Below are 12,317 nucleotides of genomic sequence, written 5' to 3' on the forward strand. Positions count from 1 at the left end.
GTGTGGCGTGTGATGAGTTGGGTCCAGCGGTGTTAAACTCATATCATTGGAGTGGAACAGTCTCCTAAGTTTTTCTGCAGAGGGAGATTTTAACTGTAAGTCGATGTTTGTGTCGCCCATAATGATTATGTGTTCATACAGTGTCACGAGCGAGGACAGGGCAGACTGAAAGGAGGACATAGCACCGACGTTTGGAGGTTTATAGATTACTCCAATTAGCAGTTTCTGATTTGATGTATTTATTTCGAAAAACAAGAACTCTGCTTCTCCTTCGCCCTTTGCATCCGATGTGCATAGTATAGTAGGTCTCAGATCAGAGCGAATATAGGCACCCACACCACCCCCGCGTCGTGTTTCACGATCTGCCCTTAGGAGAGAGTAACCAGTGATTCGGATAGCGTCGGAAGAAATGTTTGGTTTCAACCAAGTTTCAGAGACGAGGATAATATGGAACAGCGATTGGCAGAACAGGTCACAGAACTCGTCGAAGTGAGCCGTTAGCGACTGAGCGTTCGCGTGGGCCACAAAGAGCCCGCCGCCGGAACCGGTCCGTCCCATTGTGGCCGCCTGTAGGACCGAGCGCGCTCCGTCTACCTGCTGGCCGGAAGAGGGACAAAAGCTGGATTTCGCGGGGGAAGACATATTTACAGGTGTGTCCAAGGTCGTGACTGACTCAAGCGTCTGTGGGCTAAAGGTGAAAGACAAGCTGGAGGTATCGGAGAAGGGAGCGAAAAGAAAGATGGAAAATGGCAGTAATGGTTATGAAAAAGATAGTAGTAGTAGTAGTAGTGGTAGTGATGAGGATGAAAATAACAGATATAGAAAGGCGGTTTTAAGGAGATTCCTGTTAATGGAGAATGTTAATTCCCGTTTGACTGACAACATGAATATAAATGAGCACATATGATAGGCAACTAAAGAAGCAATATTTATGTGAAACAATTGACTGATTTTAAATAGAGTACTTATGTATGGTACATATAGAAATAACGAAGCAATATTTACGCAAAAAAATGAAAAGAAAGAATAAAAATTAACTTATATTAGACAGAGTAAAATATGAGACTTTGTGTCTCGCGAGATTTCGCTCAGTCTTTCAGTTCGGACATGTTCGTCACCGTTTTCCTCCCTCCTTCCGTCTTGACTACGATCCTGCCATCCTGGGTCCATACATTTTGTAGGCCGAACTGTGTGATCGCAGTGTTCAAAGCTTTTAGTCTTTCGCGCGTCAGATCTTCCCTCAGGGTAAACCCACTCTTGGCGAGTTTTCTTTTCTGAGCAAACACTTCAGCTCTTTTCCGGTATGACACAAATTTAATTATTATGGGCCTGGGTTTCATCGCACCTGGTATCCTGCACCCAACACGGTAGCTTCTGTCAATATCGGCCACGTCGATCTGCACGCCAAGTTTTTCACGCACGAGGCTAATGGCCGGGTCGTCGGTGTTTTCACGATCGTTTTCAGCTACCCCGAACAAGCGCAAGCCGTTCCTTCGCTGATACTGCTCAATTTCATCGGTGGCCACAGACAGTTTAGCTTCTAGGTCGGCGGCTTTTTTCTCTTGTGCGGCCAAGGACTTTTTAAGAGACTGGATTTCGGTGCTGTTGCACCCGACAGACTCTTGCAGTTTGTCCATGACCGCGGCCGTCACAGAGTCCGTGATGGATTGCACTATTACGTCCAGCGTGTCTTTACTGTGCAGCGCCGCACTCACCTGGGACCGGACGAGCTCCCCGATGTCGGGAAGCGAGGCCTCACCTGCCGCCGGAGACCGGGCGCCCGCGCTGCCTGCGCCCCTGTAGCCTCGCCTGCTGCCGCTTACTCGTGCTCTTCCCATTTTTCACTCACTTATCACTTATCACTTGTGGTAATCAACGGAGAACAACACACCACGGCAAGTAACACTTGTTTAGTCGGATGTACACGTTGTGGACTGCCGCACTTCTCTGTAACACCTTCGATGAGCGGAAAAACTCGCGAGCCAAAGAAACGCGCGTCACTCAGTGGCCGCTCGCTGAAACTCTGTGCAACCTCTGGTTCTTTTAGTTTATCCAGGTCTCACCTCCTTAAATTCCCACCTTTTTGCAGTTTCTTCAGTTTTAATCTACAGTTCATAACCAATAGATTGTGGTCAGAGTCCACATCTGCCCCTGGAAATGTCTTACAATTTAATACCTGGTTCCTAAATCTCTGTCTTACCATTATATAATCTATCTGAAACCTTCTAGTATCTCGAGGCTTCTTCCATGTATACAACCTTCTTTCATGATTCTTGAACCAAGTGTTAGCTATGATTAAGTTATGCTCTGTGCAAAATTCTCTCAGGCGGCTTCCTCTTTCATTTCTTAGCCCCAATCCATATTCACCTACTACGTTTCCTTCTCTTCCTTTTCCTACTGTCGAGTTCCAGTCACCCATGACTATTAAATTTTCATCTCCCTTCACTACCTGAATAATTTCTTTTATCTCATCATACATTTCATCAATTTCTTCATCATCTGCAGAGCTAGTTGGCATATAAACTTTTACTACTCTAGTAGGCGTGGGCTTCATGTCTATCTTGGCCACAATAATGCATTCACTATGCTGTTTGTAGTAGCTTACCCACACTCCTATTTTCCTATTCATTATTAAAGCTACTCCTTCATTACCCCTATTTGATTTTGTATTTATAACCCTGTATTCACCTGACCAAAAGTCTTGTTCCTCCTACCACCGAACTTCACTAATTCCCACTATATCTAACTTTAACCTATCCATTTCCCTTTTTAAATTTTCTAACCTACCTGCCCGATTAAGGGATCTGACATTCCACACCCCGATCCGTAGAATGCCAGTTTTCTTTCTCCTCATAACAAAGTCCTCTTGAGTAGTCCCCGCCCGGAGAGCCAAATGGGGGACTATTTTACCTCCAGAATTGGAATTCTTTGTTAGATGTAGACAAAGTGCATATAAATTCACATGTATAACTCACATACAGATGGTCACTGTTGTCTCTGAGTTCCAAGGCCCGTCTGTGACAGTGTCTTAAAGTGAGCAGCAATCTCTTCAGCTGGGACTGGTAATGGGCCCACAATAGAGGATGGTGATGAGGAGGAAGGATGGCAAGGTAGGGACGGGAAAAGATGCTGGTGCTGCCTTTGGCAGCATGTAAGGATGTGGAGGGGAGAGGATAATGGGTAGCTAGGTGCAACATAGGGAACAGGAGAGGGGGGGGGGGGGGGTTTGGCTGTGCTGTGCATTTTGGAGGGGGGTGAGGCAAGGGGGGGAATAAATGAGACAGGAGTGAAGTACACCATACTGGTTCACTGGTAGAATAGAAGGCATGTGTAGGGCTTGAGTTGGGGTGAAGGAGGGGACAGGCAGCTGGAAGACAGGTACTAATTAATGGGGTTTCCGAAATGAAGTATGCATTACACAGAGAGTTCCCAGCTGTGTACGTCAGTTTGGCAGTGGCCATTCATGTGCACATACAACTTGTTAGTTACCATGCCCACACAGAAAGCCACATAGTGGTGGCAGCTAAGTTGGTAGACCGCCTGACTACGTCACAGGTGGCCTTGCCACTGATGGGGAAGGAGATGCCTGTCATAAGACTGAAGTAGAAGGTAGTGAAAAGACATGTGGTACTGATGTTGCATCTAGGTGTATTGCAGGGATATGACCCATGGGTAAGGGGTTGGAAACAGGTATGGGGAAGGGTGGTACATAGAATGGGTGAGTGGCAGACTACCATGCAGGGAGGATAGTGGAGAGGATATCTCTCATTTCAGGGTCCAATGAGAGGTTGCCAGGGAATGTGATTCAGTTGATCCAGTCCTAGGTGGTACTGAGTCACAAGGGGATGATATTATGTGGCCACTCAGTGGCTATATGGGAGACTGGGGACATACGGCACAGAACATCTGTTTCTAGACGAGGTGGGAAGAGTAATTTTTGTAGGCATGACCATTAACAAACTGTCCATTCACATGAATGGCCAGCACCAAACTACAGCATCGATACGGCTGGACCATCCAGTGGCTGAGCATGCCACGCTACACAATGTGATGAACTTCAACAACTGTTTCATAGCCCGTGCCATCTGGATTCTTCCCATCAAAACCAGATTTTCTGAATTGCATAGGGGAGGGGATAACACTCCTTGCAACATATCCTTGGTTCCTGTAACTCCCTGGTCTCAACTTTTGCTAGTCCCTGTGACCCACCTGCCTTTCCCCTCCCTGCTTCCATTGCAGGCCTGCATAAAACTTCTATGCCACAAGTGCACTATCATCTTCCTGCACCCTAACTGAGCCCTACTCCCTTTCCCTGCACCATAATTCTTCTGTACTCTTACTTCCTACCCCAGCAAAGATCGCTGCTCACCTCCGCTGCAGTCGGATCTTAGTGTCTGAAAACGAGTGTCCATGTGCATGGGAGATTGTGTGTGTGTGTGTGTGTGTGTGTGTGTGTGTGTGTGTGTGTGTGTGTGTGTGTGTGTGTCTGCATGCACGTGCGTGTTTGAGGCAGCAGACAAATACCATTTGAGGTGTGCCATTAATAAGCACTTTAAACATGTTGGTATGCCATGATATGACTCTGTGCAGGTCCGAGTATGGAGGTCTGAGTGCTGGTCGGACAGTGTCATCGTGCACCATGATGTGAGTGCATGACACCAAGTCCTTATACAGAAATATGGGAGGGAGTGAGTGCGGTCGAGGAGGAGGCACGCGAATTTTAGTGATTAGCTCCTTAACATGCCTGATGAATGTCGAGTCGCAGATTTGATCTGGAAGAAGTGAAGGCTTGACTAGCTCTGCTGGGAGTGTGAGGGGTTCTCCACACAGTGCTTCTGCCAGGGACATGCCAAGTTCCTCTTTGTACATGGCCCGAACGCCTAACATAACATGTGGTAAGGTGTCAGCCCGCTCACCTCCGTGGCACATCAGGGAAGCTTTAAGCATTTGGTGAAAGCGTTCGACAAGCCCGTTGCTCTGAGGGTGGGTTACTGTAGTCCTAAATCTTTTCACCCCACACAGTACACAAAGCTGTTGGAAGAGGGTGGACTTGAACTGGCAGCCCTGGTCAGTGGTGATAGAAACTGGGCAGCTGAAGCATGAGATCCACATTAATAAAAGTGCTTGGGCCACTGCGTCAGCTGTGATAGTAGTGAGAGGAATTACTTCTACACAGAGAGTAAACCTGTCAATGGTGGACAGTATGTAACGGAAGGGGCCCGAGGGGGGTAAGGGTCCAACGATATCGATTTGTATGTGCTGGAATCTTATTTTTGCCACATCGAACATACCCAGGGAGAACTGTGCATGACATGCTACTTTTGCAGGTTGACAAACCACACACGCTCACTCCCAACTGCGACATTGTTTTATCACTCCAGGCCAAACGAAACATTCAGATACTAGACATGCGGTGGCACATGTGCCAGGGTGTGCCAAGTTGTAGATATTATCAAAAATGTCCCAGTGGAGAGGTGCAGGCATCACCCGATGTATGTGTCCTGTTGAAATGGTGCACCACCAGATGCGTGATTAAAACCCAGGGAATGCTTGTAACTCTAGATTGAGTACTGTTTTAACATCAGAGTGCAATGCAGTGAGTTCAGTATCCTCTGTTTGCAATTTGGGGAGTTCACTGAGGTCCAGTCGTGAAGATAAAACCGACACACGAGATAGAAAATCGGCAGCAACGTTGTCTGACATAACGTATGTCATTCATAAACTGATATATGAGGTCCATATGCCGAAAATGTCTCTGGGATGAGTCCTTGCCTGAGTTATGGAAAGCGTATACCAATGGCTTGTGGTTGGTAAATACCACAAGATGGTGACCTTCGATATCATCTTGGAAATATTTGGTAGCAGCGTAAATAGCAAACAGTTCCCAGTCACAAGCTGACCATTTACATTGGGATACGGACAGTTTGTGGGAGTACAACAGGACCCATGGATTGCTGAAGTACTGCCCCCACTGCTGTATCACTCATATCTGTAGTAAGCGAGATGGGAGCATCAGGAATGGGGTAAGCAAGCTTAACATCCATCTGTAAGGCTGAGTTTAGGTCATCAAATGTGTGATGCATATCTGGAGTCCACGTGACCGCCCAAGAACCTGAAGTGTTTTTTCCCGTGAGAGCATCCGTCAGTGGGGCTTGTATGTCAGTGGCATGGGGGATGTGTTTGCGGTAGTATTTTACCATCCCAAGGAAGTGGCAGAGGCCCTGAAAATATTTGGGCAAAGGCACCATACTAATGGCCTCGACCAGTTCAGGTAGGGGGCAGATGCCATCGGCAGAAACCCCGTGGCCCAAAAAGTGATACTAGTGTGGTGGAGTTGTGACTCAGCATTGTTCACTGCAACACCATTTGCTTTTAATAGTTGGAACACTGTGTTTAAATGGAGTTCATGTTCCTCAAGGGAGGAAGAAAAAATTAACAAGTCATCCAGGTACGCATATGCAAAGTCCAGTTTTCCAAACAATGAGTTGATGAACCATTGCCATGTCTGTGCAGCATTTTTAAGGCCAAATGGCATAAAAAAATACTCGAACAACCCAGACAGGGTGATGATAGTGGTTTTTTCAACGTCCTCCAGTGCCATTGGTAGTTGGTGGTATGCCCTGTGACAGTCGATTACACTGAAAATTTGTGCCCTGTGCAGTTGGGAAGCAAAGTCTTGAATATTTTAGATGGGATAACTATCTAGAATTGTTCTGAAGTTAAGCACGCAACAGTCACCACAGAGGCAGAAAGTGTCATCTTTCTTGGGCACCAAATGAATTGGTGATGACCAACTACCAGAAGAAGGGCGAATAGTCTTACTACCTAAAAGTTCCTGAATAATAGCTTTGGTGTGTTTAAGTTTTTCCAGATTTAAGTGCCTAGCCTTTGCACATATCAGTGGACCTTCTGTGGTATTGATTCTGTAGAAAGTGCTGTTGTTATTGTGAACACTGATGGGGATGATGGGCTCGCACCCGATGCAGTATGACTAACCTGTAATGCACACGCTTGTGCGTTCCAGACCAGCGGGTCAGCTGCAGTGGCTGTGATCCACTGGTAGTCCTTGTCGTGGAGCTCAGTGGGGTACTTGGTAGTGTCGCGGGCACAGCTTCTGTCCGGCAGTAGAAACGTCATGCCACATTGGGTGTGAGGAAGCCATGCAGGGGTTGGGGGCATGGTTGTGTGTGACAGCTGGTCACACTTTAATCCTCAGATGTTCAACAGTAAACAATTGTAGCAGTATGCTGATGTATACCTGCAAACTGTTAATGAGGCTTATCAAAAGTTAACCAATAGTGAACTGGCCATATAACTGTGTGATATTGGGAAGGGGGGAAGGGGGGGGGGTTGTGAACAGTGAAAGTAAAGAACTGTGAAACGCAACTGTGCAACTGTCAGCTACATTATTTACAGTAATCAGTGTTGAACTGGCCCCCTCCCCCCCCCCCCCCCCCCCCCCCCCATTTTTCAGCCAGTACAGCAACACAGTACGTCAACACCAAGGACAATCAAGGAAGATATGAAGCACGTGAACATTACATATGGTGCCCTTGCACATGAGTAACTATTGCATCTGGGCACAATAAACTAGGACTCATGAACTTCGAACAGTGAATTCAAGAATGGTTTACAATACAGTGATCTTAACGAAGGAAGTGCAACACCCAATCAGCGCATGGGTTTCATGGCCACAGTATGACAGCAACCAACCAGTGAGTGGGTTCTATGGAAGCAGCCACTGAGTAGTGGGGCAGCCAATCAGCAGACAAGTGGACATATAACTGAGAAAATTAAAACTTGCAGCAGCCCTGCAGACGATGAATGGCAGCCAGAGAAGATTAAGAATAAGGTAATTCATAGCAAAGCCGTTTTATAGTAAGTGATGTGTAATGAGTGACCTTAACAAACAAGACAATGTGAGGGGGGAAAATGGACAACAGAAAACTGATATGAGCTACAAAGCTGTAGAGGTCTTTTTTTTAAACGAACAGAAAGACTTTATGGGGATTGCTTCTGTAGATATGGTACTGGCTGTAAATCAGACATTAATGTAACTTTGAATGATGGGGACAAAAGTCCTATTGTAGATGAAATGATAAAAGCATCATCTACATTGTGTGGTGATGTGAGTGAAATGGATGAAAACAATACTGAAGTGGATGAAATCGTTAAGGCTAAGGGAGAGGAATCTAGGAGCGAAAATCAGCAAGGGCAACAGGTTATGGCAGGCAGAAAATTGGAAGCGATGTTAAGGCAAATTATGAGTAGTGTGTGCATGAAAGAAGAGATTAGTATGGTGGAGAATAGTATGAAAGAGGACATCAGTAGCTTAAAGGATGAGCTGAAGAAAGAAATGAAAAAGAAAATCTAGGTAGTCAGCTCTAATCTTACAGAATTAAATAAGAAGGTTTAGGTGGTAGTTAAAGATTGTGATAAAAAGATAAAGAACATAGTAAGTAATACTAATGAATAATTAACATTAATGAGCAGTAAATGTGTAGAACCAAGAAAGAAGCTTTGTGATTACTATAGTTGGAAGATGGTTGCTTCTGAGAAACAGTGTAAAGATGAACTCAAAGCAGCCAGGAAATATTGTGCTGCAAATAGGGCTAAACTTGAGAATGAAACTGATCGGATTAAAAATGATTTAATTACAGAGGTGGAAACCAAGTGTGCTGTAGTGGTAGAGGAAAACTGGTAAATGTAAATAAAAATGTAGATTCAAAATTGGCTGAAACAGAGAAAAAGATGGAAGAGGTACAAAATCTAAAACATAGAGTGTGCAGTGTTCTAAACAGTCCTTCATTTGTTAGTTGCAAGAAATTTAATAATTTTGAACCATAAGGGGAAGTGCATCCACTGGATTTTATTAGGGATTTAATAATTTGCCTGAAACATGGAATAACAAAGAGAAAATGTCATTTGTGAGAGCTTTTTGAAAGGGGATGCTCATGGATGGGCAGCTCAGGTAGCTGATAGTTGTACTTCATGGCATAGCTTTAAGAAAACATTTTTAGATTATTATTGGTCCAAAGAGAAGCAGCAGAGAATGTTGAGTGAATTTTGGGGAGGAGAGAGACTTGACTCCAGGAAGGGTACTGTGAAAGGTTCCTGTCAGCTCTGGATAAAGAAACTGAAATATTTTGACAAAGAGCTATGTAGTGAATCAATAATTATGGGTTTAGAAACTAAGTTGTGTCAGGAAGGTAGAGAATTGCTTGTACCTGCACTTAAGGGTAATATTAGTGATTTCTTGAATTATGTTGATAAAGTGGAGAGGATGAAGCCTTCAGTGGAAGATCGTAGGAGGAATTTTGATGACAATAATCAATCAGGGAGAGAATTTCAGATAAATAGGATGAAGAGGACTAATTACAGTAGAAATTCAAGGCATGGTTAGCTGGAGAATAGCCAGAATGGACATGGAATTGGTAGAAGAAATTTAAGTAACAGAAATGGAGGATATGATTTTAATTCTGTGTCAAACCATTTAAAGTACAAGGTGTACAACTTTGTTGATAGGTGGCAACAACAGTAAGTAGCACTCGAAAGAAACAGATCACAGGTGTCAGGCAGTTAGCTTGGACCTTAGTCAACATAACTTCATTCAAACATTAGTCAATTTGTGTCTGCATCATAAAGTTGTTCTTGATTGAAAATGTCAGTTTACAAACCTAATTCTCATCATTTGTGGGGTGTGTTACCGTTTTGTTTCAATATGAAGAAAACAGCAGCTGAGTCTCATCGAATGCTCTCAAGCAAGTATGGTAAGGACGCTACTAGTGAGAAAACCTGTCTTGAGTGGTTTAAACATTTCAAGAGCAGCGATTTTAACCTCATAGACCAGCATAGTGGTGGAAGAGAGAATGTTTTCGAAGATGCAGAATTGGAGACATTGCTGAGTGAAGACTCGTGTCAAACTCAAGAAGAAATGGCATGATTAGTGGAAGTGACAAAACAAGCCATTTCGAAATGTCTCAAGGCTATGGGCATGATTCAGAAAGAAGGAACTTGGGTCCCGTGTGAGCTGAAACCAAGAGACATTGAATGGCGTTTGTGTGTTTGTGAACAGTTGCTTCAGAGGCAAAAACAGAAGGGATTTCTGCATCGCAATGTGACCAGGGATGAAAAATGTGTTCATTGTGATAACCCTAAATGCAAAAAATCATGGGGATATCCCGGCCATGCTTCTACATTGACGGCCAAACTGAACATTCATGGCTCTAAGATCATTCTCTGCATTTGGTGGGACCAGCTCAGCATCATGTACTATGAGGTGTTAAAACCAAGGGAAACAGTCACAAGTGCTTGTTATCAAATGCAATTAATGCTCACACTGAAAGGCACAGTAAAGTGATTTTGCAGCACAACAATGCTCGGCCCCATGTTGCAAAAGAGGTCAAAATGTACTTGGAAACGTTAAAATGGGAAGTCCTACCCCACCCACTGTATTCTCCAGACATTGTCCCCTCTGACTATTACCCGTTTAGATCAATGGCACATGGACTACCTGACCAAAACTTCTGATCTCATGGAGAAGTCACAAATTGGGTTGATTCATGGATCGCTTCAAAAGATGACCAATTTTTTCAATGCGGGATTCATACACTGCCTGAAAGATGGGAGAAAGTAGTGGACAGCAATTGAAAATACTTTGAATGATACGTGTGTGACCAGTTTGTTTCATTAAAGTCTGAAATGTTGGGTAAAAAATGGCGGAAGCAAAGTTATACACCTTGTAGGTAATGTTCCAGTTCTGGCTCACAATAGAGCAGGTAATGATGAAGAGCCACTTGTATATAAACATGCTGTAATCATAGGTATGGGTAATGTAAGTGATAGTAGTAAGACAGGTGTAATTTCTAATGCTAGTGAGATGTTGAATGATGATGTGGGTAGTATTGTTTATCCCATAAAAGGAGAGGAGGAACTTACAATAATAAAATCAAGTGATGAAACAGAGTGTGTTGCTGTTGCTCAGGATGTCCAAAGAGTCAAAATAGATGTTATATTTTTAAGAGAACATAAGGAATTCAGGTGTTTTGTTTTGTAGTCTAATACTGAAAACAAGTATCAACTACTTAGCCAAGTATTTGAGGACAATGAAAGTGACAGTGGGTCTGATTCCGATAGAAGTGGTAATGATGATAGTAGTGGTAATGATGATAGCAGTGATGAATCCAGCAGTGATGACGATGAGGTATTTGAATTTATAATTGATAATGATGACAATGTGTTAAGTGAAGATAGGATAAAGGAGGACAATGTTAGGCCTACTGAAGAGTTAGAGCTTGAGAGTGGTAATGAGGAAGAGAACCATGCTGTCATTTGACTGTGTCTGATAATTATTTTGGTAAGCAGGAGGATAGTTTTTCCAGGGAAAAGGTTAATAAGGATTTGTTATATGAAGAAGATCACATGGTAAGTAAAAAGGAAGTGTGGCACCCTGTAATAACAGCAAGTGTATAAGGTATACATGTTAAGTGTTTACTGGTCAGTGGTAGTAATTTGATTGGCATTTCACAGGCATTTTTTTAGTGTATTAAGAACACAGAGGTTGTAGTAGTGATACATGTTTCTGGAACAAAAATTATTGGTGCTACTGGTAATCTATCAAAGAGTTTGAAACAAGAGGTACTATTAACTGTGGAATTGGCAGGACAGCTGTTGGAGTTAAATTTCTCGATAATTCAAAATCTCAGCATTGGTATAATATTAGGGACTAATTTCTTGTGAAAATGGTGTGTAAATATTGATTTTGTCAGTGGTAAGTTTAGTTTTAAGTGCAACAGCGATAGGTACAAAGTATCATTTTTGGAAGGTATGGACAAGTGTGTGCAAACTGAATTAGACTTGTCTTTAAGAGTTTTGGCCACCAAGCTGGTTACTGAGGAAGAAGAGGAGCAGAGATTAAGGTTGGAAATAATAAAGAGAGTTGAGGATATTGAAGGTATTACAAATAATCAAAGGGGGGAATCAAAAGGTATTCTCCTGAGCAACTGTAAGGCATTTTTGAGAAAGGCCAGGTTTGGTAAAATATTTTGAGTGAAAATGAAAGTTTAAGAATCATTAATCATTTTTCAAGAAGCCTTATGAAGTAACAGGTACAAAAATGTAGCTCTTTTGAATTGGTTGTGAATAAATAGTTGTCACTAAGTTCAAATCCTGATGTTATTCCATTTTCAAAAAAGAAGTGGTGAGAAAAGAAATTCAAAAGATGGTCTCATGGGGGATTATTGAAAGGCTAACCAGCATGTATAATAACCCTCTTGTGGTGGTAAAGAAAAAATGGTGGTGTCAGGTTGGTTCTGGAT

The 12,317-nt window shown here is 43.3% G+C and overlaps 1 protein-coding gene across 1 annotated transcript in view; it reads left to right on the forward strand.

Annotated features, from left to right (window-relative positions):
* The window catches only part of LOC126419413 (uncharacterized), a 130,623-nt gene extending 119,288 nt beyond the window's left edge, over nt 1-11,335 (forward strand). The window contains exon 5 of the mRNA XM_050086602.1: nt 11,057-11,335. Coding sequence (XP_049942559.1) covers nt 11,057-11,335 — 279 coding nt within the window. The remainder of the gene's footprint in view (nt 1-11,056) is intronic.
* The last annotated feature ends 982 nt before the right edge of the window (nt 11,336-12,317 follow it).

The sequence above is a fragment of the Schistocerca serialis genome, chromosome 9 (genome assembly GCF_023864345.2).
Source record: "Schistocerca serialis cubense isolate TAMUIC-IGC-003099 chromosome 9, iqSchSeri2.2, whole genome shotgun sequence".
NCBI lineage: Eukaryota > Metazoa > Arthropoda > Insecta > Orthoptera > Acrididae > Schistocerca > Schistocerca serialis.